The sequence below is a fragment of the Abramis brama genome (genome assembly GCF_963993115.1).
Source record: "Abramis brama genome assembly, chromosome: 3".
Classification (NCBI taxonomy): Eukaryota; Metazoa; Chordata; class Actinopteri; order Cypriniformes; family Leuciscidae; genus Abramis; species Abramis brama.
Genome location: NC_139965.1, coordinates 20,238,323 through 20,265,688, shown reverse-complemented (window position 1 = coordinate 20,265,688; position 27,366 = coordinate 20,238,323). Strand labels below are relative to the sequence as shown.

At 36.0% G+C, this 27,366-nt stretch overlaps 4 protein-coding genes across 5 annotated transcripts in view; all 4 read left to right on the top strand.

The window, feature by feature from the left end:
- pcsk6 (proprotein convertase subtilisin/kexin type 6) overlaps positions 1 to 920 on the top strand; it is a 78,925-nt gene extending 78,005 nt beyond the window's left edge. The window contains exon 21 of the mRNA XM_084108562.1: positions 337 to 920. Within this exon, the coding sequence (XP_083964688.1) occupies positions 337 to 437 (101 nt within the window). The 3' untranslated portion in view covers positions 438 to 920. The remainder of the gene's footprint in view (positions 1 to 336) is intronic.
- A 7,285-nt stretch (positions 921 to 8,205) lies between these two features.
- On the top strand, positions 8,206 to 12,744 carry snrpa1 (small nuclear ribonucleoprotein polypeptide A'). The gene is made up of 9 exons (XM_084107908.1): positions 8,206 to 8,424; positions 8,532 to 8,679; positions 8,963 to 9,041; positions 9,141 to 9,187; positions 9,296 to 9,398; positions 10,449 to 10,528; positions 10,840 to 10,912; positions 12,104 to 12,197; positions 12,475 to 12,744. Exons 1-9 carry the CDS (start codon positions 8,343 to 8,345, stop codon positions 12,624 to 12,626), a joined length of 858 nt encoding a protein of 285 aa, XP_083964034.1. The 5' UTR covers positions 8,206 to 8,342; the 3' UTR covers positions 12,627 to 12,744.
- Positions 12,745 to 13,214: 470 nt separating this feature from the next.
- selenos (selenoprotein S) lies at positions 13,215 to 17,800 on the top strand. 2 transcript variants are annotated; one of them, XM_084109036.1, is made up of 6 exons: positions 13,215 to 13,444; positions 14,405 to 14,536; positions 14,621 to 14,727; positions 14,974 to 15,063; positions 15,142 to 15,214; positions 16,886 to 17,800. In XM_084109036.1, exons 1-6 carry the CDS (start codon positions 13,366 to 13,368, stop codon positions 16,963 to 16,965), a joined length of 561 nt encoding a protein of 186 aa, XP_083965162.1. In that variant the 5' UTR covers positions 13,215 to 13,365; the 3' UTR covers positions 16,966 to 17,800. The 2 variants fall into 2 exon arrangements, with proteins under 2 accessions (XP_083965162.1, XP_083965163.1); XM_084109037.1 differs by lacking the exon at positions 16,886 to 17,800 and adding an exon at positions 15,699 to 15,733 and having other exon boundaries at positions 13,230 to 13,444.
- Positions 17,801 to 19,026: 1,226 nt separating this feature from the next.
- chsy1 (chondroitin sulfate synthase 1) overlaps positions 19,027 to 27,366 on the top strand; it is a 60,515-nt gene continuing 52,175 nt past the window's right edge. Inside the window, exons 1-2 of the mRNA XM_084110343.1 lie at positions 19,027 to 19,736; positions 23,328 to 23,823. Coding sequence (XP_083966469.1) covers positions 19,426 to 19,736; positions 23,328 to 23,823 — 807 coding nt within the window. The 5' untranslated portion in view covers positions 19,027 to 19,425. The remainder of the gene's footprint in view (positions 19,737 to 23,327; positions 23,824 to 27,366) is intronic.

Below are 27,366 nucleotides of genomic sequence, written 5' to 3'. Positions count from 1 at the left end.
GAGGACAGCAGACGGTCCGCTGGTGTCAGCGGCATTGATTCTGACATTGGTGATCCAGTGCACAACATATGAGCTGCATCCTATTCGAGGAAAATAGAATACACTCTTTATTTCTTTATACCATAGTTGCCATTTGAGATTGAAGTTATTGACACAAAATGACTATTAAATGCTGCTGTATTTTTTTTCATATGCAGTGTGAGTGTAGTCAAGTGTAGTCAAGATTATCTTATTGAAGCTGACTGTGGAGAAGAACTCAAACATGCAGAGCATGCTGGGACTTGCAAACTCTTAAACAGACGTCAATGAGTAAAGTCTGAAATTTCTCTTTGCCAGCGGATGAAGTGTTCTGCGAGATGGTCAAGTCAAACCGATTATGTGAGAAGAAGCTCTTCCGTCAGTTCTGCTGCCGGACGTGTTTGATGACCGCTGGATGACAGCAAGAAAACCTCCTCTCTCTTTGGTTGTATTATCTAATGTACATTTTAACCTAGCTATACTGTGATTATTAATGACAGAAGTAATACTCCTCATTTCAAGAAGCCCCGTTAGGGTGCTATTTGATTTAATCAAGATATATTTTTAAGATTGTCTGTTTTTTAAACATGCAGTACATGTATAAATTGCTTCTTTTTTATTCAAAGACATCGCTCTGAATTATGAAATAATTGTATATGGGCTCCATCCGGAGCCGCCGTTCTCATAACTGATCGTGTGATTTCCAGGGAGAACGATTCCGTTGGTGTATGTCATAAAACATTTCGAGTGATATAGCAATGTTAAGAGATATTAAGCTTTCAAGGATCATCAAGCATAATGACACTGTACATTTTAAACTATGTATCTAATGATATTTGAAATATTTGAAGGTGGTATATGTCCATCAGTGCTCTGAAATATAAACCTTTCCTTGATGAAAACGTGTGGCCGAGTTTTTCTTTTCCCACAGCGAGGATGCATGTGCTGGTGGTCCGTGTTTAAACGCTAACGATAATTTGTTTGTTTAGGTTTTCCAGTGTCTCTCCATGTTCTGATATCAGACCTTGTAAATATTTAGATTGGACGCAACTGTTTGCAGTGCATCATGAACCCGCAGTGATGCTTTGACTGCAGCGTCCTGAAAGGCAATTGATGAACAAACACACACTGATCATTGAAATGAAGGTTTACAGCTGCTCTTAATAATGACAGCACACAGACAGTGACACATGTTCCTCATGTTAGTGAACTCTTCAAGCTTCAGTGAATCTCTTAAATGATTCAGGAGTCACACAGTTAACTACGTGCTGCTTTATAAATGAACCCTGAACTATGGTGATCATTATTGTTCATCATTGCATTTCATTATTGCATAATTTAAAGATGAAATGTGTGCATTCAATTGAATTTTGATAACATTTTGTGTTAAGTGCTACATTTTTTGCTCAGAATTATGTTTCATGCGTAATTATTAACTTTGTCTCAGATGTGTTTACTAAAATTCCTCAGGAGAAATAAAAATGGACAGAAATTAGTCAACTGTGTAGAGCTATAAAAAGGATTTGGTATCACTTTATTTCAGTGGTCCACTTTAGACATTCTTTTGACTAAAAGTAACTTTGCAACTACATGTCAACTTATTCTATTAGTTGACATCTAGTTAACAAGTTACTTATAGTTAGTAGAATGTCTAAAGTGGACCATTGAAATAAAGTGTATTATTGTAAAACACTCGAATCACTGCTTAATATGCAGAGAAAGTAATAGTAAAACATTTATAGGTTGATTTTGTGTCTCAGAACTATGGCATCAAGATGAGTGTTTGAAAACATTAATTTTTTATGCTAAGTCAGCCATCACTATTCTTATTGTTCATATTATAGTTATATATAGCATAGCTTTATAGTTATCATAGATTTAGAGTCATACCTGATACTTTTTAATTTATTTAAATCAGATTTTGTGAAATTTAATGTTATTCAATGATAAATAGATTAATCAGAAATGTTTATAGCTCAGATGCTGTTTATGAATTCTTACTAATTTTACTTGCATAAGTGTCAACTTCATCTTAATGGTTTATCTCTCATCTTAAAGTCAATTGTTGTCATAAAGTAAGACTATAGAGTTATAAAATAAATGTGTAGAGCTGCCCAGATAATTTATGAAAGAATTTGATGAGAAATGTTCTTACTGAGATTTCTTACTTTCTATTTTGGCAAATTTGAGCACCGCTTGAGACATCGCTGAGATCTTTGAATCTCTATAGGAGACGTGTGAGAGAAACATCATTTTAACTAAACTGATGAGACGCAAATTTCATCATTTGCTCAATCTAATGTCACTCCAAACCTGTGAAACACAAAAGTTATTTTGAAGAATGTTTTTGTACATACAATGCAAGTCAAATATCTTCTTTTGTGTTCCACAGATAGAAAGTTTGGAGCAACAATAAATGATGGCAGGATTTTCATCTTTGTTTGAACAATCCCTTTAAATCAATTTAACCTCATGGCATTCTAGGAGACACAATTGAGATATTACACCTATAAAGCCTACTGTATCATGTTTGATGCACAAATTCCTAAGACCTTTAAATTATCAACATAATCAAAACTTTGCAATAGGAACAGAACTTTGTACTCAATCTACTACATGCCTTCTGTTATCTGATTGATAGTTCATACTTTTAATAACAAGTAAAAGGCCTTCCGCTAGAATCGTAAAAATGTCCACCTTCAGGTTGTGGTTCATGTATCTTTTTGCTGTGAAATATTTTCAGATTTTTATAAATTAAACATAAGAATAACTTAAATATTGTAAGTAATATTTTAAGATGAATGCATACTGGGCTAAAGCAACTCATGTTTACTTAATTATCCATACATATTTTTAAAAACTTATGTTAAAATATTAGTATTAAATATGATACATCAGGCCTTTGAGGAAAATGCATTTGTTCATCATCATTGTATTATGTTTTAAAACAGAGCTTTGATCATAAAAAAAACAAACATGTTCAACACATTTTTGGGAGATATAGTGACACCTGATATTTACGTGCATTTTATGTAAGAATTCTGTCATACTGTTTTAAAGATCCTATTGATTTACATTAAAAGCTATCATCTATTTAGCTATATAAATAACATCAGCACCAAAATGCATATTTCTGCTCAGTTTGGACCTCTGAATAAAACTTCCTCAACTATTAGCTCAATATTTTCACTTACTATATCATACTAAAAATGCCATAAAAGCCTACAAACAAGATTTTTCTTAAATATTTTGACTAGACATTCTATAATTTTTTTAATTTACTTGATTTATTTCATTTGTCAGGTTGTACAGGGTTAAAGAGATCTTTGTGAGATTTGTGATTTATACTATACAGTATGAAGGTCACATTAAAAATGCATTTATCATGACTTAATATGAAAAAAGTACATTTTTGGTGTATATTTTATTGAAAAATGTATTGATTTTCTCTCTTCTGAGACCCAGACTTTCAATCTTTAACTATGAAAATACATGATTAAATTAAAGTATATATAATAATTATGTTATAAATATGTTTTAAACGTAAAATGAATAAATAATATTCAACCTAAATAACTAATCTACACAGAGTGCAATACACCTTTAATTCATAAGTTAAGAGTACTTTACCAGGAGACAACATTGTCATTAAAGAGCTTAATATGAAATATGAAACATGACTGTGTGCGGAAAAACAACAACAAAGAGAAACACAAATAAATTTCACTTGCGATAAGAATGATTTTGTTGTCTTTTCCAATCAAAGTGAATTTTGTCAAAAGTGAAAATATTGTTTACTTGTATTTAACAAGCCAAAAGTGATGAGACGACAATAGAAGCCTATAAAAACCATTATTGAAGTGTTTTGAACCTGAAATTAGAAACACACGTCATTTGCCTTTATATTTATTCATTTATCAGAGGCGCTCATCTAATTTGTCATAAGAGCCAACACTATTTTTATGACACTGCCATGTTTTAAGTGTAAACTTGAGCACAGCCAGTCCTAAGTAATGAAATACCTTGCAGTTATGGTTTACCTTGCTGTATTTATCTTAACTCTCACATTAAAAACATCTGCTGAACTTTATCAAACTGTCTTTTCTTAAAATAATGAGCATCTACGAAAACAAATTGAACCTCCACATCTGGGCGGAATATCAGATGTAGTCTAACGCTGTAGATTACTTAGAAATGAAACCGTTTCAGCAGAGGAATGAACTAAATGTTCATTACACCATCTGTGGTTTTCTTTTACTCCCATGTTTCAGTGAGGAACAGAAGAAACTGGTTTAGACTGACAGGACTGAGCTGCGCTCTGGTGGCCTCACGAGGGATTGTGTGTTCATTTGTGTGACTGTTCAGTAAGGGTTTTTATTTTTTGCATTGAAGCATAAATTGAACATTTTAAAACAAAATAATCAGCAATTGTAATCTTGAGATAAATACATCTTAAATTAAAGGTACATTTTTGTGTCTGTAACCAGCGTGTGTAAGCTTGAAGACTGTTGAAATAAGCTGACTATTAAAAAGAAAAGCTGAACATTACTTCACAAATAATAAATATGGTTTAAATTGTTACTGGCATTTGGACAGCTGTGAGACAGGAACCTCAGGAACAGAGTGGCCATGATGGGAAAAACAAAAAGAGGCAACCAAAAGACGTATGTACATATCCCTCCGGAAGCAGTGCCGCCAGACGCAAATACAGCTCCCTCAAACCAAGGTGCAAGACGCTAACTTACACAAGGCTTGCTCGCCCCGCAAGACGTCTCCCATCGCAGCCCACAAGACGCCAAGCTACGTGAGAGACGCCAACTGGAGAGGCCTTATGCAACGACCTGAACAAAACAGAAAAAACAACAGATTTGACTTGGCAAATTCTTCCCATGAGAAAATTCATTCTTTTTTAGATGATTTTAGGTTTCACTACCTCAAACCAGTTGTGGGATAGGATTTGCCCCAGAACAAGTCGTTGGCTTGGTTTGTCTTACAGGAGCGCTGAGCAGATGTCAGCATTATGTACAGGAAGACGAGAGGGATGTCTGATTATTACCTCAAACTTTACATCTGCTCCATTTGATCACGTTAAGATGTTATGCATGTCTGTTAATTATTCATTCTAGATCTCACCTGTTGACAGGTTGGGTTTGAACCAGAGCTTTCGTTTCAGCATCATCTCTAGTGAAATGTCCACACAACATCAGGAACCCCAGAACCCCTCTGCCATAGTACACCCCCCTGACTCTGGAGGACAGTACGCTGCTGTGCCTGGAGGAAAGACATTTTGTCTGATATGTAGACAAAACCAGAGGTTTGCATTAACACAACATGATTTTTTTTGTATCCATTAGCACAGAATAAACGAATTCTATAATACATACCAGAGTATGGGAAGGGGGTTTGGATGATCAGGCTACAATACAAACAGTTTTCATCATCATTAGATGGAGGTGATTTCCCAAATAGAGATTTGTTATTCAATTTTTCTGTGATTGAAGTTAATATGAGATGTCTATATTGATTATGATTAATGTCCTTACAATTAATAATAATAAAAAATAAAAAAAATTGTAAAAGATACACTAAGAGGACTTGAGTAAAAGATGATGATAAGACAGGCTATTTCAATTTTACTTACTTAAAGATCATCATTCAAACGTCTCCCTTCGTACACCACACCGAAACCACCTTGTCCCAGCTGAAGACGTAGCCTGTTTCATGTCTTTTTTTTCCTCCTTAGAACAAAAAGGTGTTATATAAAGCAGAACATCTGAGCTGCTCTTTTCTATACACTCAGTGACCACAGCTGTCAAGTAATGCAAGATTTTAACATCTTTGGTCTATTTCTAAGCTGTCGTATGACTTCAGATGAATTTAGAATATATTATAGTGTGTCCTTTTTGGAGCATTACAGCTGGTCCTCATCCTTTCATTCCACAGAAGAAAATTACACAGGTTTGGAACAATGTGAGGGTGAGTAAATGGGACATTTTCATTCAATAAAACCCATCCTGATTTTACACTCATCAGGAAAAGTGTGTTTGCAGGGCAAATCGTGCTCCATATCAGTGACATCCAAACCTCTCCAATGTTCCACCCCGTTGCTCTTCTTTCACTCCGTTCTTTGTAGATGCCTCTCCTTGATTATACAGGGTTATAGAACTGGACCAGGAACAGGAATTTGCTTACATACAATTTTGCCACTGCCACAGGCTGTCACCACTGCCTGTGTCCATGCAATTTACTAGCAATACCTTTTAAATTAGCAATCCTTTTAAAGGACATTCCTGGCTGAAATCGCATGGACACAGGCAGTGGTGGAAGTAGTACAGAAAATCAAGTACTTGAGAAAAAGTAGATACCTTAATAAAATATTACTTGAGTAAAAGTGCTTGATATTTAATGTACTTAAGTATTACAAGTAAAAATTACTGATCAATGAATGTTTTTCCAATTTTCCATATTTTTACATTTATTTAATATTATAATTTTATATAATCCTTCTGCTCAAAATACCTAGGGAAGTGGGAATTGCTGGGTCATCATCATTAGGAAAAATGATTTATGTATTGTCAAGTAGCCAGCACAAGTCAGTAAGGAAGATTAGTGAATGCAGATACATGCTAATATGTAGGCCTAATGTGTTTTGACAAACAATAAAAACATGTCTAAAGGGATAAATGCATAACATTTTAAAAAGAACGCTATAGGCTGCTACATCATTTGAAACTGCGACGGTAGTGGGGAAAAATGCAAGTGCAATGAGTTATGTTTTTTTTTTTTTTTTTTACTTAAAATCTACAACGTTGAGAGATGGTGATATGGACATGCCCGCATTCATTCAAGCATTACAGCTCACCCTTTTACAACAGATTTAGTTCACAAACAACTGACAGTTGTGACCTAAAGATGAGTTTCATACGAGAATCGATCCAAAAATTCGGCATTTGTAACTTACTTTTCGCGCCATCAGTCGCACGTGCACTCAGGTTCCGAGGATCTCCCGGTTCTTGGCTCATTTTTAGTTAATGTGTACATTCATTCACTAGAGACTCGCTCTAAAACCTATCATTAAATCAGTGAGAAGTGAAAAGCTGCAATCGGATCAGTATAATTTGCGAATTAATCATTTGGTGCGATTTGAGAACCGATTTAACAGGTTCATTGAAAAGAATCAGTGAATCGGACACTATGGTCTCGGAGTCGGAGCACGTGACTGACGATTACTTCATTTCAAAATAACGAGTAACGACATATTTTTATGAAATGTAGTGGAGCAAAAAGTACGATATTATGCTTTGGAATTTAGTGAAGAAAAAGTAAATGTTTCTCAAAATAAAAATACTCCAGTAAAGTACATACTTGAAAAAGGTACTTAAGTAGTCTACGTAACAACGTAAACATACTTTACTGTCCACCACTGGGCACAGTAGTTATGCATTGAATTAAAAGTGTAGCCTAATTTTGAAGTAGATACACTGAAATATTTTCTTATAAAACACACTCCAATAATCTTTGTTTTATTTAACATGGGTTTTCTTTGGATAATTTGATTCAATTTGTTAGTGAGTAAATTTAATTTGATATAATCTGCAGTCATAAATTACTTTGCATTGTGTGACAGTGAAATGAATAGTGCATGCATACAGATGCAGCACCTTATAATACTGCATTTATCCAATGTTTTTAAATTCAGTACTAAGTATTATCAATATAAAATAATTTAATTTAGTTCACTATTAGGCTACATATTATTTAGCCTACCTTTTTTTTTTTTTTTGGTACAATGATATTGTAATGTTCTTTGCTGTTTTTAATACATTTTTAGTATTCTAGTAAATAATGTAGGCCAATAGTCAAATTAAAAATGTTAATTTTATGGAAGAAAAGTGAGTCAATTTCATTTTAACTCTCCTTTCATAATGTGTGGCTACAATAGAAAAGGGGCTATTAAAGTTATTCATGTTTTCTATTTTTAAAGCTACAGGGTGAAAGATTTAACACAAAGTGTGCACACCCAACGGGCAAACAGCTCAGTAAGGGTGCTCAGACAAAGTTGACATGATACCACAGCTCCAAAAAATAGACAAATATTTATTTCATGTTCTCGCCACATTTCGAGATTAATGGCTCTTCGCGTCTCTCCTCCAGTCCGCCTGGTGGCGCTGTGGCTTCCTTCCTAACCCAGAGTTTGTTTCGAGAAGAACAAAACAGACGCTTCCGTTTGGCGGCAGCGTGTGTGAACGTAATACGTGCTAAATAAACTTTTGATCAAACACATCTCTTATTGATCAGACTCATTGTTCCTCTCAGCGGCTGACATGGTGAAGCTAACGGCAGAATTAATCGAGCAGGCGGCGCAGTACACGAACCCTGTGCGGGACAGAGAGCTCGACCTGCGCGGTAAGTGAAGCACCTTCATTAAAACCCGTTTAAGCGCATCATTCATATGTGAATCAACGATTTATGCGCGTTAATCTAAATTCAACTGCTCTTGTGTTTGTTATAAGGCTATAAGATCCCTGTGCTAGAGAATCTGGGCGCCACACTCGATCAGTTTGATACCGTTGATCTGTCCGATAATGAGATCAGAAAACTGGATGGGTTTCCACTGCTGAAGAGACTCAAAACACTCCTGATGAACAACAACAGGATCTGGTGAGAGAATCAGACGGATATGTATTATGAGACAACACTATGCATGCACTGTTGTTTATCTTCATCTGTCTAACGAGAGAAATAACATGATGCTCAGCACTGTTTTATGTGCAAACACATTAATGGTATTGTTATAATGTAAATATGTAATGCAAGAAAATACTATCTGACAATTCTGAGGGCAGTTCTCCAGAGCAATGATGCATGATGGTTTTAAAATGAACACCAAGACAGTCTGATTATTAAAAATCATTGTTTGGTGTTTCTGTCTCGCTTATTGCAGCCGTATTGGAGAGAACATGGAGCAGGCTTTACCAAACCTGAAGGAGCTCATTCTCACAAGCAACAACATTCAAGAGCTGGTGAGTTCAACTATAGATGTGCCTTTATGCACATTAATTAATATTTGAAGTTTTTTTTCATTGAATTTTGTACTAATGGTCGTTTTTGGTGCTCAACAGGGTGATTTGGATCCTCTTGCGACAGTGAAATCGTTGACCCTGCTCAGGTACCGGCTGAATAAGCTTCTTCTTTTTTTTTTACACCCAAATGTTTTAATGTTTTAACTTCAGATCATCATTTGAACTCTTTTTTTGTTTGTTTTCCTCTTCTGTAGTCTCCTCAGGAATCCAGTTACCAACAAGAAACATTATAGGTTATACGTCATCAATAAAATCCCACAGATCCGTGTTCTGGACTTCCAGAAGGTGAAACTGAAGGTATGATTAAACCACAATGCGTTGTCTTTTATTTTAACTACACTAACGTTCAAAATAAGGAATATTTGTATTCAGCAAGGATGCATTAAATTGATCAAAAGCGATTGTAAGGACATTTATAATGTTACAAAAGATTTGTTTCAAATAAATACTGTTCTTTTGACCTTTCTATTCTTTAAAGAATCCTGAAAAACAATGTCACAGATTCCATAAGAATATATAAGAAACGTTTCTTGAGCAGCAAATCAGCCTATTAGAATGATTTCTGAAGGATCGTGTGACTGAAAACGAGTAATGATGCTGTATTAATGCAGATTTGCCATCACAGGAATAAATTACATTTTAAAATATATTCTAGTAAAAAAATTGTTAAATTGTATGAACAGAATATTACTGAATTTTTGATCAAATAAATGCAGCCTTGGTTACCAGAAGAGATTTCTTTCAGAAACATTTAAAAATCTCTCCAAAACTTTTGAACTGAACTGCATTATGCTTTAAAAAATAATGTCAGTGGACAATTTTGTTGTTGTGCGATTCATTTTTGACAATGTCATGTTTAGGACCATTATTTATTGATTTTTTTTCTACTATCAGGTCTCTAGAATAAATAATTATGGATCAGTATTAGTGAGAGATTAATGTTGTTAAATATCTGTGATGCAAATACACTTTTAGTTTTACTTTCTAAAATTATTATAATTATTTGTTGTGTTTTATGTTGTTTTCTTGAAATGAACCAATTGATAAAATGCATACTGCTTCCTTTTGGACAGATTATTTCAGGAAGATTTCACACACAAAATTTAGTTGTCTGTTTATTTATCAGTGTGGTATCACCCTGTTCTTCACACATCGATTAGTACGTCCGACATTACTTTTTATAATTCCCTCTGGCTAATTTGTTCCTTTTAAACACATATGCAGATTGAATTGGCTCGATTGAGTTGCCTGTGATAATTCAGTATTGCACGTGTGAAGAACGGGGCTGTTGTCCATGTCATGGTCTGTTGTGAATGTTTGCTTGAACTCTCTGCTGTATCACCGTAGGAACGTCAGGAGGCTGAAAAAATGTTCAAAGGCAAACGAGGTGCTCAGCTTGCAAAGGATATTGCCAAGCGAACCAAAACGTAAGATGAAACTCCTTGATCAAGCTCAGCTCTCCCGAATTACTGGACTGTGGAAGTTATGAGTTACTCGGCATCTCGGAGAATGAATATTGACCCTGAATTGGCTGTTAAAAGATACATTTCCATGTTAAACTTCAGCAGTGTTTCTCAGGGGAGCTGGCTCAAGGCTTTTCTGTCTTGTATCAGTTTATTCATATTGATAAGATACTGAAGATACTACACTCTTGATTGTGGGAACTGGTTGAAAGGCTGCAGAGGCAATCTTCAACATGTTCACTTTGTCTGAACCCCAAATTTACTCTTGCTCTCAGGTTTACTCCAGGAGCCGGACTTCAGACTGAGAAGAAAATGGGACCGTCTGCTGCAGATGTTGAAGCCATAAAGGTATGGAAGAACCGGATTAACGCACCCACATATGCACATACACACCAGAGGATGCATTTGAAATATGTGATGATAACTTACATCAGGCTGTAACTTTTCTGTCATGGTAAATGTCAAAAGTGCATTATTGTAAAGCGAGAGCGCATCCATGTAACGCGCCAGCACAAATCTTCGATCGTGGGCGGATTTCACACTTGCACAAAACTGGATGTGCGCTCTCAAATATATCTAAATGTATACATCTCAAAAATACAGTGGTCTCATGGCTCTGCTCTCGCTCAGATAATGCTTGTGCACAAACTTTGTCCCGTGCTTTTGCGAATACGTGCTCTTTCTCTTTTCTTCTCTCTTGGATTTAATGTTGCCAGAAGCTTTCAACTATTAGATTTCCAAGACCGACCAATGAAATAACATAGTGTACTTTTAAACTGTAAAGAAATTAAGAGTCCATCTTTGTATGTCGAATAATTCCACATGGAATACAAATTAAATGTGGTAGCATTTTCAAGCTGTTTTTAGTCAGCTAGTTCTTTGTTTTTTTTATCATTTAATTTGAGTTAAGTGCTTATTGTAAATGGGTATACATTAAATTTATTTTATTTAGCACATTTTGGGTTGGGGTGGTGGAGCGGCGACTGCTACGGTGTACACACACACACACACACACACACACTATTTTATGATCAGTAAGACTTTGGTTTTGGAGTCTCTTATGCTCAACAAGGCTATATGTATTTGATCGGAAATATGTTAAAAAACAGTAATATTTTGAAATGAAATTTAAATTTAAAATGACTACTTCCTATTTGAATATATTTTAAAATGCATTTTATTCCTGTGATGCAAAGCTGAATTTTCAGCATCATTACTCCAGTGTCACATGATCCTTCAGAAATCATTCTAATATGCTGATTTCCTGCTCAAGAAACATTTCTGATTATTTTAACGTTTTTTTGTTTTGTTTTTTTATGTGGAAAGTGTTATGCATTTTTTTCCCCAGGATGCGTAGAAAGTTCATTTATTTTAAATGAAACTCTTTTGTAACTTTATAAATGTCTTTACTGCTTTTAATCAATGTGATGTGTTTTTGCTGAATAAATACTACTCAAATGTATTATGTATTAATGTATTATTCATATAGGCTGATGTCCTGATATAATGCATCTCTTTGTAAATGTTGTTTGCATGTAGAATGCGATTGCTAATGCCACATCACTGGCTGAAGTTGAGCGGTTGAAGGGGCTTCTCCAGTCAGGACAGATCCCAGGACGAGAGCTGAGATCAGGTATTGTTTTGTAATACACATTTATACATAAACATTATTCAGTAATCACAAATGAATGGGAAAACGCTTTCAGTCATTGGTGAATGAGTGGGAACCCTGAGAGTAGTCCAGTTTGTAACCCTGATGCTTCTACAACTCCTTGAAAGAAAATGTATTGGTCACTGAGGCTGCATTTTGTACAATCAAACAACATTGAAATAAATAATAGGACATACTCTGCTTTTAAGAACTAAAAATGATCAAGCTTCTCATCAGTCTTCTGTTTTCCCTTTTTCAGGAGCAACTAACATGGTAGAGGAGGAAGAGGAGGAGGAGGAGATCCAGGAAGAGATGCAGGAATCAGTCCCCATGCATGAGAACATGCAGGACATTGGAGAAAACGGAGACGACGATGACATGCAGGAAGATGTGCATGTTAATGGATCATAGTTCTTTTGTTCAGAATCATTAATGCTTTGTTTTGATGCTGTTTGACAGCACTTGTTTTGATAAGTGTTTTTTTTTTGTGTGTGTAAATTAATCTACATTAAACTTGTTTTTTAATGAACAGTGAGTTTTTCTCTGTGTATATCTGAACCTGGTCAAGAATTTCGTCTGTCTTTTTACTGTTCTAATATTTTGTGAATCATCCTCAAAGACTAGAAACTTGAAGATTGTTCATAATGTTGAAAACTTTTCGAACTCAAGTTTTTAATTCACAGCACATTTCTTACCCAATTTTTGGCCAAACATTTTGTAAACGCTTAGAGAAAGATCATCAGTCTTATTTAGAACGGTATATTTTAGATACCAAGTGTATAAAATATCACGTAGTTTCTGTTAAGTTACATTGGGGTTTTTTCTACTCCCAGTACTGTGCAGTTAAAATATTTATTTACTTATTTACGTCCAATTTAAAGGGTGGTATTTCAATCTTTAGATTTCAAATAAGTCAAATAAGCAATGCTAATCGAAAAGGAGGAGAATTTTTTATTTTGCCTTGATTTGTCTCAGTTGGGCCCCCGTAAAGGCCACGTCATCTTAAAGCTGATTGGCTGTCTTGTGGTTGCGGAAGTGAGTCGGTGTGTTGTAGCAGGGTAGCTTGAGTGGAATTGAACGGGATAAACATGAGATAATTATTATATGTTCTCATACCAAAATCATAAAACATCTTTAAAGCGTTTTTAATATGGAGGCAGATGGTGATGCGCATGTCCAGAATGAAGATGTTCCTCCAAACCAGGATCTGAGTTTTCTGCAGTCTTCTGGTATGTAAACATGAGCCGGAGCTTCAGTTCGTTGGCGTTTACTGACCTTTTATCATTTATCATGAGTGTAATATTAGTATAATCCGTTTGACTGATATCGAAACCGTGACTATGGTTTATAAAAGAACTCATATAAAAGGAAACATCGATTTGACATTTTGGAGTGATGCGTATCTTATCAAGTAACGTTAATGACATAGGTCAATAAGATTAGTGACATTTTATAGGCTACACTATACAAGTCAATAAGATGCATCAGTTATGCTTTAATGTGAGTTTTAACAAGCCATTAACAAACATACACTTGAAACTTGAACAAACTTACATGCTTGAAAGGTGTAGGCTAATTATTTAAGTAAGACTTTTGATATTTTATCAAATGCAATAGAAATTTAAATAAAGATGTGAAAATAAAGCACGTTTTATACTTTTAATTTTAAAGTATAAATTAATGTTTTTGTTTAAACATATACATTATATTTTGTAGTATTTATAGTAAAGTGCATAAATCATATAAGATAATAAAGTTTCACAGATTTCAAATTGTTTGTTAATTCTTCTTCATGTTGTTACCTATACAATTAACAGAAATGAAAAATAATTAGCTGATGATGATTACTACTATTATTATTATTAATTTGTCTTTTATTATTTTCTTTATTACATTTATTTAAAAACAGATGTCAACTAATGGTTTTGAACATTTATACTTTTTCCATTCCTAAAAATAAGATCTATATTATTCATATAATATTAAAGCTTCATGACGTGAGTATTTTGAATGTTCCAAAATGAAATAGAATGTTTATGCTAGGCCTATATATTAAAGTTGTATATAGATACTATTAACAATAATCAAATGGTCGATTATATTGCAGGCTTTTTAACATGCTTTTGGAAAGTGCTTATAGTCTTTGCAGTGTCTGGAATGTCATTGTCAACTTTATCTTTTTTCAACAGTTACTTCGATCCTGTCTGAATATGGCTGGTATCTGGTGTTCCTGTGTATGGGAGTCTTTCTGCTCATCCAGCATCTCCGCAAGAACAGACCCAGAGACAATCAGAGCTCGTCTGTCTCAGTCGTGAACCAAGGTCAGAACCAATGCTGTCTGCTGTTTGGAAACTGAAATGCCTTGAAAGTATTTATTAAGACGTGTGTGTGTGTGGCATTTGCAGACCCGAGATCTGTGGTGCAGCGTCAGGAGGCTCTGGAGGCGTCGCGCCGCAAAATGCAAGAAGAGCAGGACGCCAGAGCTGCAGAATTCAAAGAGAAGCAGCAGAGGGTGAGTCTCATGTGGTGACGTGATCAGACAGGACGGACATTCGGTTTGCAGTATTCAATTCACATTTAGTTGTATAGCGCTTTTCACAATACATATTGTTTCAAAGCAGCTTTACAGAAAACGCATGTCTACATTACAATTTGGAGTGATCTGTTATCAGAGGTGACTGTCCAAGTTATGTATTTCAGAAATGTACATATACAAATCATCACACAATATTCATGCTGGTTCTTCTGTTCTCTTTAGCTTGAGGAGGAAAAGAGAAGACAGAAAATCGAGATGTGGGAAAGTATGAAGGAAGGAAAGAGTTATAAAGGAAATGCAAAAGTTGCACAGGTAAGACTTCTGGGACGAATCTCTCTAGGCTTCAGGTGTCAGGTGGTGCATTATTTACATATTATTTCTTCTTTCCAGCCGAACACTGAAGAAGCCCCTTCCTCCAGCTCACTGAGACCAAGGGCAGACAAAAAGCCCCTTCGTCACAGTGGTATGCAGCATATTCATTATTTTACATTTTCTCTTATGATTCAAAGTATACTTTACTCTATTTAAACATTTTTGGGTCTTTATTTCTCTAACTATCCAAAATACTAATTATAAAAAATGTAATAAAATGCAGTAACAATAAAATGTAAAGTAAATGTGCTTTATTTTCCACTTTTTTTTTTACATGTACTTTGTAAATTATTATTATTATAAGTCTTATTCGTTTATTTCCTTAAACATGGACTAATCAACTAAATTTTAACATTTGTAGTTTTAAACATTCCTTAAAATAACTAAATGTATATAAGCTTCATGACTATTTGAATGTTTCATAGTGTAATATAATGTTATTAAGTTAAGTTGTTACCGATACTAACAACAATGTTTAATCAGATTATTTAACATACTTTCAGAAAGTGCATACAGAATGTTTTTTTTTTTTTTTTTTTTGAGTGCACTAACCCAAAAAATTAACCCATTTTCAGAATAGACCAAGATTTCACAGGGGAAATTATCCAGGTAATCAATATTGCAATTATATTTAGACATTAAGGGGATAGTTACTATTACCCTAAAATGAAAATGAAGTCATCATTTACTCACCCTGGTGACATTAGACATTATTATATTGTTGTTTAAAAGTATTTTTGTGACTTTATTTATACTGTATAGTTCTTTATTTTGCATTGTTAAATTATGCAAAGTTAAATTCTGAAAAATAAAGCAATTTTTTACTATATATATATTTTTCTTTTTCTATGTGCTTTGCTAAATATCTAGCTGTTTTACTCATTATGTCTTCAAAGGAGCATTAACTTAAAAGTCCATACATATCGCTGTCATCAGTGTTGGGGAAAGTTACTATTAAAAAGTAATGCATTACAATATTGTGTATAAATAAAAGTAACAAATTAAGTTACTTTTTTGAAAAGTAATGTTACATTACTTTTTTCATCTGGGCTGGGCTTGCTTGTTTTGTTTTTTTAACAACAATAAAAAATAGAACCCCAAAAGTTCTATTTTTGGCAAATGGAAAGGCCCTTTCACAGAAGGGAAATGAATAAGCCTCAGGCTGAAGGAAATGCAAATTCATACAGCAGAGGGCACAGCTCAAACAAAAATTTCAGCTGTGCTGCCATTCTAGATTGGAGAAGAATAGGAGGGAGAAGAAAGATCAATACTCTTAGGCTATGTCCGAAATCGCCCCCATACCCCTTTTTACATTTGTAGTGGTGTCCGAAACCATAGTGGATTTTATCGAGTGCACGTATTCAATCCCATAATGGACCCCAATAACGAATGTACAACTGATGTATGCTCAACGGATAGAGAATCTCAACATGGGGACAGAAGAGCGTTAGTCTATAAATGGGAAAGCAAAGTAGCTTGTGTTACTTATTTTGTTGTAAATTTAAAAGTAATGCATTACTCGTTACATGAAAAAAGTAATCTGATTACATGACTCCTGTTATTTGTAATGCGCTACCCCCCCAACAGTTCATACTGTTGTTAACACTTTCTCTGACAAGCGGAAGCGATGCGACCTGTTTTTCTGTTTGTTCATGCAACGTTCATCATTAAGCCCATTATCCTGGTTGAGACTCGAGAACTGTCGCAGAGTCTTGTTATTCATGTTGTTGTTTATATGATTTGCTGTCTGTTTGTATTGTAGGGTACAGTCCTTTGTCTGGAGATGGAGGAGGAACGTGCGCCTGGAGACCCGGCAGGAGAGGACCGTCTGCTGGTGGATGAGGTTAAAGGTCGTCAGATTAACCTCTGACCCTTTGACACTCCCACATAGGAACACATAAATATTAACTGAATAAGGCTGTCAGCACTCATCATAGGACAATAGCAAAGATGGTTATTAAGGATCTTCATAAACCATAGATCTTCATTTTTTTCTGGTTACAGGCTGCATTGTCTAACTTTTGTTCTCACCATCATATCGTTCCAATCCTGCATGCTGATATTTTTTCAATCAATCAGTTCTATCTTATGAAATCTAGTGCACTGGTTAAATTGATTATTTTTATTATTTTTTTTGTAGTTCTTTTTGAGCTGCATGATGATTGTGCTTTTGTGTTTCACAATAACAACATTTGCAGTCAGAATTACATCAGGTTGAGTCGAAGAGGACAGATTTTTTTTTTACAGATTTTTTTCTTGAATTGCACATTATGATTAAGAAACTATTGCCTATTTGTCTGATTGACAGCTTCTAATGACGCCTCCTCATCAAAGGTATTAATACTCCTGGGGCAGGCTGATGATTTTCAGTAATGAAATGTGTTCCTGTTTTTAGCTTTTGCACTTATGAAGGCTGTGCTAAATGAACACCTAGAGAGAGTAAATAAAAATGCAAAGTGCTACATTTATATCATTTTGAAGTGGTTGTATTCTGTTATAAAAATTAGGAATTGCCGTTTTATGACAGAACAGATCCATCAATGCAGTTGTTAGTGATGTTAACTTAAATAGCAGCCTACGTGGTGTGGGGTCTTTGGTGTTTTCGAAAGCATTTGTTTAGGAATGACGTGTCAAAGTCATTGTGAGCTTTTCAGAATTAAAATGCATACTTACTCAACGTTTGTCTATGTCTTATTTATCAGGACAGCAAATGCCACGTTTTAGGGCCATCAAAGTACAATTTACACTTTTTAACAGGTTGAAAAGTTATTTTCAGTACACAGGAAAGTCAAACACTAAGAGAAAATATATATTTGTGTTAAACATTGTGATTAGAGAAAGGGAAAACATTATATTCGTAATAAATAAACCTATTTTTTTCTAAACGAATTGCGTATTGCTAAGTTAGTTCGTACATAGGGACCTAGCTGGCAGAAAAACAACACACATCGTGGTGAGATTATTCAAATTCACCCCTTATGTCCAGTTAGTTATGCTATTGAGATAAAAACAAATAATTGTTGAATTATATTGCCCATACGTTGAGGCAGGAAAATACCCAGCAGAAAAGGAAGGACGCGACTGAATTGCAATTTGTAATCTCGCGAGGTCACACTTTGTCCACTTGGTGGCGAGATTAGCACGTGGTTTGGTCAGTTATGGAAGGGACGAATCTTGTTATAAAATTAGAGAATTAAGATTATATTACAGGAAATCATAATATGAAATTTGACTATTAAATAAGAAATATAAATATATAACTAACACATTGAATTTAAAATATAAAATAAACTTGACAAAATGTTTTTAAACTTATTTTATTGCAACATGCAGTATCCAAATAGTATTATGGTGTGAAACATATATTAATCCTCACAAATTCCTCAAGAAGTGAATGCTAGATTTGTCATTATTTATAATAAATTTGTCACATTATTTATTTTGTAGGCTATAAGTGAAATATACATAAAATTGAAGAAGCAGGAGTTCGCATTTAAGACATCACATATGATGATGAACATCATTATCCAAAATAATAATAACATTTCTTTCATCCAGTTTTGTAGCCTGTTTTGTATGTAAAATTCTTTATTTATTTTGTTATTCTGACTTAAATCTATTTTAAAGTACTTCTACAAAGAAAACAGCGAAAACTGGCTTCTGGTTAGAAAATTACCATTTAATAAATGCATAATATGTCGGTACAAAATTAACGATTTATCAAATAAATCGATTGTAAAACGTTTGTTTAATCAATAAACACAGTTTAATGTTTAATCTTTCAAAAGAACAATTCACGAGAAAAAGGACGCAACGCTTTTCCCATGCATGAAACGTCATCAGATAACTGTTCTCAGCCAATCAGGAACGAGCTACGGCGCCTCCAGCGTGTCAAAAACCCTTGACGGTTAAGCCGCAGAGATGCGTTTCAGGCACTCGCTCACTCACAATGGCGAGATAGTCGCGAGAACGAGGATGCAGCCGCACTTTAGACAGCAGACCGTTCATTTCCCCTGACTTATCAACAATTCAAGCTCGAGACGACGGAAATACCTTCACGAATCCTATCATGGCTCGCATGGAGCGGATAGCTGGCGATTAGATGGCAGTGGCTGGTGATATATGCGGACTGGAGCGCTGCAACGTACACATAGGCAGTGAACGGTGATCAGCGGCGATCATGCTCGGACCCAAACCCAGTGTTCTGGACGGGACTGCAGCAGCGGCTGGTGTTTAAAAATAAAACGAAGGCGAAAAGAAATAAAAGCCCTGACTGATCCGGAGGTTTGAGTTGAAGCTGAAATGGCAGGCAGAAGTCGCAGATCGTGGTTCAGTGTGTTGCTGGGTCTGGTAGTTGGGTTCACACTGGCGTCCAGGCTCATCCTGCCCCGGGCCACTGAGCTGAAGAAAGCGGGTCACAAGCGGCGGGCGAGCGGTGGCACGGGCGGCTGCGGAGGTGGAGGAGGGATGATGATGATGATGAAGAAGGAGTATGGAGGGGTGCTGATGCCCAACACGGAGAAGCCCGCGGTGCCCCAGTCCAACAGTTTCCTGTTCGTGGGCGTCATGACCGCGCAGAAGTACCTGAACAACCGCGCCGTGGCAGCATATAGGTAATTCATCGCGTCCACTTACGAAGAATCACCATGGTAACCGTAGTTCCCGCCCAAATACAGCATAGTTACGACAGTGCAGAAACCTGTTACCACTGGTAACACATTTATTGTAGTGGTAGTAGTAGTAGTAGCGATAATTTTATGGTATTTTGACTGATTACCAGAGTAAATTATGGTAAGGATAGAGAGAGGTCAGGGTTATGCTGGAGCTATTTTATTTCAGCTATTAGTCATTGGTTTTTGAGGGTCGGGTGGGAGTTATTGGTAATTCAACGCATTCACGTCACGTACGATAAATCACCACGATAACCGTAGTAATACGGGATCTTCTTCAACAATATATTTATCTCATATTTTACTATATATTTGGCAAATAACATTTGGGGCGGATGGGAGTTACAGGTAATGCGTTCACTTGTATGATAACCGTAGTTTCCGCGGAAGTGTCATAGTTAAATAGTAACAATAATTGGTAACACTTTATTTTACAGTGTCCTTTTTACACGATACATGTAGTTACTGTAGTATTAACTTTAAATTATGCATAATTACATGCAACTAACTAACTAACCCTAAACCAAATCCTAACCCTATAGTAAGTACATGTAGTTAATTAATACTTAAAAGTATATTTACACCGTAACAGGGACACCTTAAAGTAAAGTGTAACCCAATAATTCTATGTTATTTTGGTTGAAACAACAGTTACAATGGTATGGATGGAGAGAGGCTAGGGTTATGCTTTATTTCAGTTGTCTAATCAACATTATATTAAAACGCATTCATGTACAAAGAATCTAATAATCATAATAACTAATACGGGATCTTCTTCAAACAATGTGAAAGCCTTCAGACTCTTTCTCTTATATTTGATGACACTTATGCCAAATACCATTTTACAACAGTTTTGCTGTAGCAAAAAAAAAAAAAAACCCAATGGTATTTTGATGAAGACTGTGATTACCATGGTAAATCACAGTAAGGATGAGGAGTAAGAGAACAGGGTTATGCTGAATCATGTTATTTCATCTGTTGTATTAGTTCCGCTTGTGGGGTTTTATAGGTTATTAAACGCAGTCATATGAAGAATTACCATGATCAGTATCTTCCTCTCATTTTTAAATGGCTCTTTTGGCTAATACCACATTATTATTTTAGGAATAGTATTTGTATGGTACTTTGGTGGAGACTATGGTGGTTACCATGGTAATTTGTGTAAGGATGGAGAGGACAGAGTTGTGCTGAAGCAAGCATTTATGTCATACGTTTAATCAGCAGTATTTCCTTGCCAGGTTTTTTGGGGTGAATTGCCTTGGTGGAAAAGCCAGAGCATCACTGATGTATTTACAATGGCTGATTCTCTTGTTGCTGTATTTCCTACAATTAATTCCTTATAGTTCTGCACAGGAGCAATAGGAAGATCCAAAGAATCTAGAGAATGTGTTCTCAAAGGATTGCTAAACTATTATTTCTCCTGGTTTGCAATCTCAGTTATTTAATTGCATTATTTGATTTGCATATGCAGGCAAGATTACTGAATGCTTATTTCGTGCTAGAAAATGAAAAAGGTTGTCTATCAAAGCAAAGCTTGGCTGGCTCTTTCTCCTGCTTTCAGTGGTGATATCAGACTGACACCATGGCTGTGTCCGAAATCGCAAACTCTCTTGAGTAGGTACTTATTTTGAAAAAGTAATTACTTCACAACCACTAAAAAAAGTATGTTCTGTATAGTATGAATGTAATCTGGACGTACTGCATTCGCCATGTTGTCATTATCACGTGACCTACCAGCGTCAGTTGCGTCGCTTCACCTCCATTCACAAATCCTCTCCTGGGATAGGCTTCATGGGATAGTAAAGTGTCGATCATATGCACACTTAAGAATCTCGCCGGAAGACGTAGGTCATCCGGGGTTTTTTTGCCTACTTTTTTATGAATTCAGACATACTTCTTTTTTCACATGCATGCCACTATATAATAGGGAAGTATGCGATTTCGGATGCAGCCCATGTCTTCTTCAATGCAGAAGTGTGCAAAAGGTTAACACCGTATCTTTGGATTCCCCTTCTTTAGTTGCAGAGTACAGGAAGCAGGGTTTTGGTAAAATTAGATGTTGGCAAGAAGAGGGGATATTATCTGAACAAAAACAGTGCAGCCTTTCCACGTGCTGACATGCGGGACACAAGTGTATTTTAGAGACTCGTGCTTAAGTGTCTGGACAGGAATGTTGCAATATTAAATTAAGTGCATCTCTGAAGCTCTGCTGAACTGATTTAGTTGCTGCAAGCGTCCTCCTACACTTCAGGGTCGTGGCACAATGAAGCTTTTGGCATTTTATGCTTGTGTTGAGTGCTGCATTTCTGTTTTCATTGCACATGTTTATAGTTAATCAGCCTGGGACTTTTTGTTTTAAAACCATCTGAATCATCCTAAAGCAGTTCCTTGCTCAATCTTTTCGTCATTCTGATAATAACTCGAGGCATTGTTATTTACCCAAGTCTTCAGGCGCTCATGTCAATATATTCAATAGTGCTGCCAAGTGGTTAACCAAGGTTGTTGTTTTTTTTAATGATCAATGCCGATATATATATATAGTACATAATCAGGAATGTGATTTTTATTTGTACTTTTTATTTTTATTTTTTATATTTTTTTTTTATATATATATTTTCCAACCTATGAAAAATACTAGGTATTTTTCAACCTAATATGACTCAAGTGAACAGTGTAGATCTCAGAGTGATACGCGATACTGTGTTCAGACATTTACGCACGAGCAGCTCATAATCCAGGGTTTTCAGTGTCCTGGAGCGGCTCGGTTCGGACTTCGGGAAGTGCGTGCTGCTCTCTGCAAGCGCTGAGTTTGATAACGTGCATTTGAAACTGCAACTTGCACCAACAGTGTTCACAAAATTGCAATTAGAATTGTTTATAAATCTGTTGTCAACAAAGTTTTGAGGTTTCCTTGTGGTTTTTTCCCAAAAATAAAAGCCCTAATTGAACGTTTGACAGCAAAGAAATGAATTATTGTAATTTAACATTATTATACACTTGTTTAATTTTACGGTACATAATATTATTGTTATATTATTATATTTATTATATCATTGATATGTTTCATTTTTATTATTTGAAAAATAATACAATTTTAAAATAATAATAATTACTGTTGTTGTTGTTTAGCCATGTTAAATAGGGAAATTGTTTTGTCAATTTTTTGTTCTTGATCACATTCCTGATAATTGAATGATGATGTGAGAATTTGTTAACAAAATTGCTGAAATAAACAATATTTCCTCAAAATTCACTTAATAAAAAAACAAAAAATTGGTCTTGATAGGAGGGATAGCTTTTTAACCTTTTTTTTTTTTTTTTTTTTAGGCGCCTTTCTGTTTGAGATTATATAGAAAAATAGACAGTACAAAACAGTTATATGCAAAACATTTTGTGCAGCACAAATAACTATTATATTGTGATATACTGTAAACATGATGTAAGGTTTTGGTCAAACCGCCCACCCCTAGGCCAATTTATTGATCGATCGACCACTAATTTTGAACATATTTCTCCTTCTTTTGTGTTATGTAGGACCTGGGCCAAGTCTGTTCCAGGCAAAGTGGAGTTTTTCTCCAGCGAGGGTTCTGACACGACGATCCCAATCCCCATTGTGGCTCTGCAGAACGTGGACGACTCGTACCCTCCTCAGAAGAAGTCCTTCATGATGCTCAAGTACATGCATGACCACTACCTGGACCAGTTCGAGTGGTTCATGCGAGCCGACGACGACGTCTACATCAAAAGCGAGAAGCTGGAGAGCTTTCTGAGGAGTCTGAACAGCAGCGAAGCCATCTTTCTTGGCCAGACGGGCATGGGCGCCCGCGACGAACTGGGCAAGCTGGCCTTGGAACCGGGGGAGAACTTCTGCATGGGCGGCCCTGGCGTCATCATGAGCCGTGAGGTGCTGCGCAGGATGGTGCCCCACATCCGCCAGTGCCTGCAGGAGATGTACACCACCCATGAGGACGTGGAGGTGGGCCGCTGCGTGCGCCGCTTCGCCGGGGTGCAGTGCGTCTGGTCCTATGAGGTAAGACGAGATGAAGTTTGTGGGGCGTAATGTACAATACACCTGGATATGTTTTTTTTTTTGTGTGTGTGTGTGTGTGTGTGCATAATTACAGGGCCAAACCATTGTGATCACATGACCAAAGTAGAGCAGGGCACCCTTTGCATAATTATTAGTGTCCTATATTTCCTGCAGCTCAGGCTCGAGGTTTATAATGCATATTGTTCGAAAATCAGCCTCTTCATTGAACTCTCAGAGCTGCAATTTTCGGGTACTGAAAATTATAGGTTGGAGCGAAGCAGAAAAGAGCTGCGTTCTTCTTTTCACTATCAAAACTCCCAGGCAGGCTTTGATCCTTCAAAGGATTTTGGCGATACCTGGCCAGGTATTACAGAGAGAGCTGGAATAGTGGAATGTGTTCAAACGGGAACATAGCCTGTCTCTTATCATTGTTCTAGGTCAGCTGTTTTATCAAAGCCGTTATGGGGTGACTCAGAGGAAATGGAGATTTGGAGTTTAGACACTGACTTTTTGAAAGGGTGACCTATGACCTTGGAGAGGTGAATCATCGTCTCTCCAATGGATGAAGTTCATCATCATCATACTGTTATGGCCACATTCTCCCCTTTTCTTTTTGTGAGCAGACCCGAGTAGCTGAGAGCTACTTTATAAAAAGACGGGCCATTTGCATCCAGGTGACCTGTCAAGAGAACATGTCTGTCATATTTCACAAACAACTAAAAAATTTCTTTAATTGCATAAAGAAAATGAATCCTTTTTTAGGACCATTACAGTTTTTGCATCGTTTTCATGACTTTTAAGCAGATTTTTCCATTTCTCATTACTGGAAATTTTATGGATGCTTTCCTTTTGAGTTCTTTTGTAATTGCAATTATTCTTCATGATTTATTACTTTCCAGTTTTTTTTTTTTATTCCATGCCATTACAGGGTAACACTTTACAATAAGATCCCATAAGTAAATTAACATTAGTTATTGCATTTACTAACAATGAGCAATACATGTGTTACAGTATTTATTGATCTTTAACGTTAGTTATTAAAAATTAAGCTGTTCATCGTTAGCTCAGGTCCATTAAATAGCCTAATCATTTTTACAAAATACAACCTTTAATTTTAATGGTGTAATTGTAAATGTTGAAATTAACATTAACTAAGATTAATAAATGCTTTAGAAGTATATTTTATTGTTATTTTAGTTTATTTTAACTAATGTAGTTAACAAATGGATCCTTATTGGAAAGTGTTACCCATTACTATACAAATAAATGTTTTTGCTTTTTTCTTAAATTGACAAAATACATTATACAATTATTTTAATTAAGAACCTTTTCCACTGCCAATTATCATCATCCTAATGTAAATATATCTCAAAGAGTACTAAAATAAAAAATACTGTAATGCAGTATTGAAAATGTATTCAAATAACTATTGCGAATAAGAGAAACAGAAAGCTCCAGATGCGTTACAGTAATGAGGTAACTAATTTGAGGAGCAAAATGTGCTTAATTTTCATGAATAATTTTTACAATGCAAAACATTATGGTCCTAAAATAGTGTTTATCAAGCAAAAAATATTATTTGATTTTGGGGTGAAATGTGACCTAGGCATGACTTCAGGTGTTTGCTATGGGAAAGGAAACTATAGAAGACTATTGATATTTTGTGTGGATCTTTCTGTGCTGTTAATCTGGATTTTTTTTTTTTTTTTTTTTTTTTTAAATAGATGTGGCAGCACTTTCCCTTTTTCTGCTAGTTTTGACTAAAGCACTTAGCATTTTTCTCCAACGTCTCAAATGAGTCTTTGCGTATCGTTTAGTCTACCAAGACCATCCGTCAAGGAAAGATTACCCTTTTTTCCATCTGCTCCAGATGAAGGAGCCACATGCGCAATTCGTCACTGTAAATGTGACATCGCTTTTCACAAATTTGCAAAATGGAAAAATTAAAGGGTTGGAAAGTTATCAGAGGTGCTCCATGAATCTTTTTCGGCTTGTGGAATGGGGCGGAATTGGAACCTCTGAGTCTTAACGAGTCCCCCCTGTGACTGGGGCCGCTGGGACTTTAATGCGCATTTGATGTGTGCTTTAATTACAGCCTTGCAGGATTAGTTAGAGACGGCACAGCTGGGCAACCTGCTATTAATGTTGGAGCATTCTGCCTCTGGTTCTTTATGGAATCGGCCAAGACCTACTGCGCTGCAAGTCTCGACGGGCCCTGCGAGAGCATCAGCCTCGTAAAAGTGACCTCAAAGACCTCTCGGCTCAAAACGGCAGCCTGTTTCTCCCTTAAATACTGATATTAAGCGTCTTTGTCTGTTTGGAGCTCTTCAGATGTGTATCTGTCTGTGCTGCCGTTCAACTTCTGTTTGTTTATGGCCAGAGCGCAAACAGTCTCATCTGACCTCCGCTTTGGGCTCGCGGGTACTTGAGATGATTCCTGCGCTCAATTTAAGCGGGTATAACAAAATGTCATGTTTTCTTCGGCTGTTTATCTCAACTAATTTGTCAAGCGACTAATTTGTTTGCATATTGTTCACACCAATAACTATCATTTTTCTAGCTGATTAACTAAATAAACATTAACAGCCAATCAGAATCTATTCTGCTTTAAAGAGCTTGAGCATTTAAAGTGACAGAACTGCTGTGCGTTTATAATAAACGGAGCGTTATCGTGCACCGCTGTAGAATCTAATATAGTTTTTATCGTTATATAGAGCCATATCTAGAGGTCAGATAGGCTGTATCATCTGGTATTAAGATGCGTTTTGGTCGATCGGATCACAAGTAGACGAGGGATTACACTTCTGTCGTGATTTCTTCAAGGGGAGGGTCTATGGGTGTTTTTTTAGATCTTTCGATATAATGGCAAAATAAGTTTGTGCAATTTACATATGAAAACACCCGGAGATGATGGAAAAACATATGAAGAGCAATCTGGTCAAATGTGTTTTCGACTACCTCGTAGTGGACAAGGTTAAAGCGTTTTAGACCCTGTTTACACCTGTATTTAGCGTCGTTCGTTCACTTGTGATCCGATCGACTAAATGCATCTTAATACCAGGTGTAAACAGGGTCATAGAGACGTGTGGGTGGACTTTTCTGACTTGGTCCTGACTAAGCAACCACCCACCTTGTGGAGGCGAGTTTTGCACGGAAAGACACTCTTTTATCTAATTCTTTTAACACCTAACCAGTGATATCAAACCTTAGCAGTGCTCAACCAGACTCTTGTCACCTGTGTTATATTAAACGGGTCGATCCGGGAACCTTCTCGCAGCTGCTCTCGTATCTCTCGCTCGCTGACCTTGTCCTGTCCTGATTGCTGCCTTCCGCATATTAGTGTCTAAACATAACCGTTATGTGCCTGCCAGTCCTGCTGATGTGTCCGCTTCAATGGTAAATATTTCCGACAGGAGAAATGTTTCAGCTGGAAGTGACGGATAAATAAAATTATGTGGTGATAAACTACCCTTCAAAAGGTTGGGATCAGTAAGATTTTTAATGTTTTTGAACAAATATTATTACGCTCACCAAGTGAAAGGC

What these genes read in the sequence shown, in the direction of transcription:
- snrpa1 (XM_084107908.1), top strand. Translation starts at nt 8,343, where the DNA reads ATGGTGAAGCTAACGGCAGAATTAATCGAGCAGGCGGCGCAGTACACG. An exon ending in CAGAGAGCTCGACCTGCGCG is followed by an intron (nt 8,425 to 8,531) that starts GTAAGTGAAGCA and finishes GTTTGTTATAAG; the next exon opens with GCTATAAGATCCCTGTGCTA. An exon ending in ATGAACAACAACAGGATCTG is followed by an intron (nt 8,680 to 8,962) that starts GTGAGAGAATCA and finishes CGCTTATTGCAG; the next exon opens with CCGTATTGGAGAGAACATGG.
- selenos (XM_084109036.1), top strand. Translation starts at nt 13,366, where the DNA reads ATGGAGGCAGATGGTGATGCGCATGTCCAGAATGAAGATGTTCCTCCA. An exon ending in GAAATGCAAAAGTTGCACAG is followed by an intron (nt 15,064 to 15,141) that starts GTAAGACTTCTG and finishes TCTTCTTTCCAG; the next exon opens with CCGAACACTGAAGAAGCCCC. An exon ending in AAAGCCCCTTCGTCACAGTG is followed by an intron (nt 15,215 to 16,885) that starts GTATGCAGCATA and finishes TTTGTATTGTAG; the next exon opens with GGTACAGTCCTTTGTCTGGA.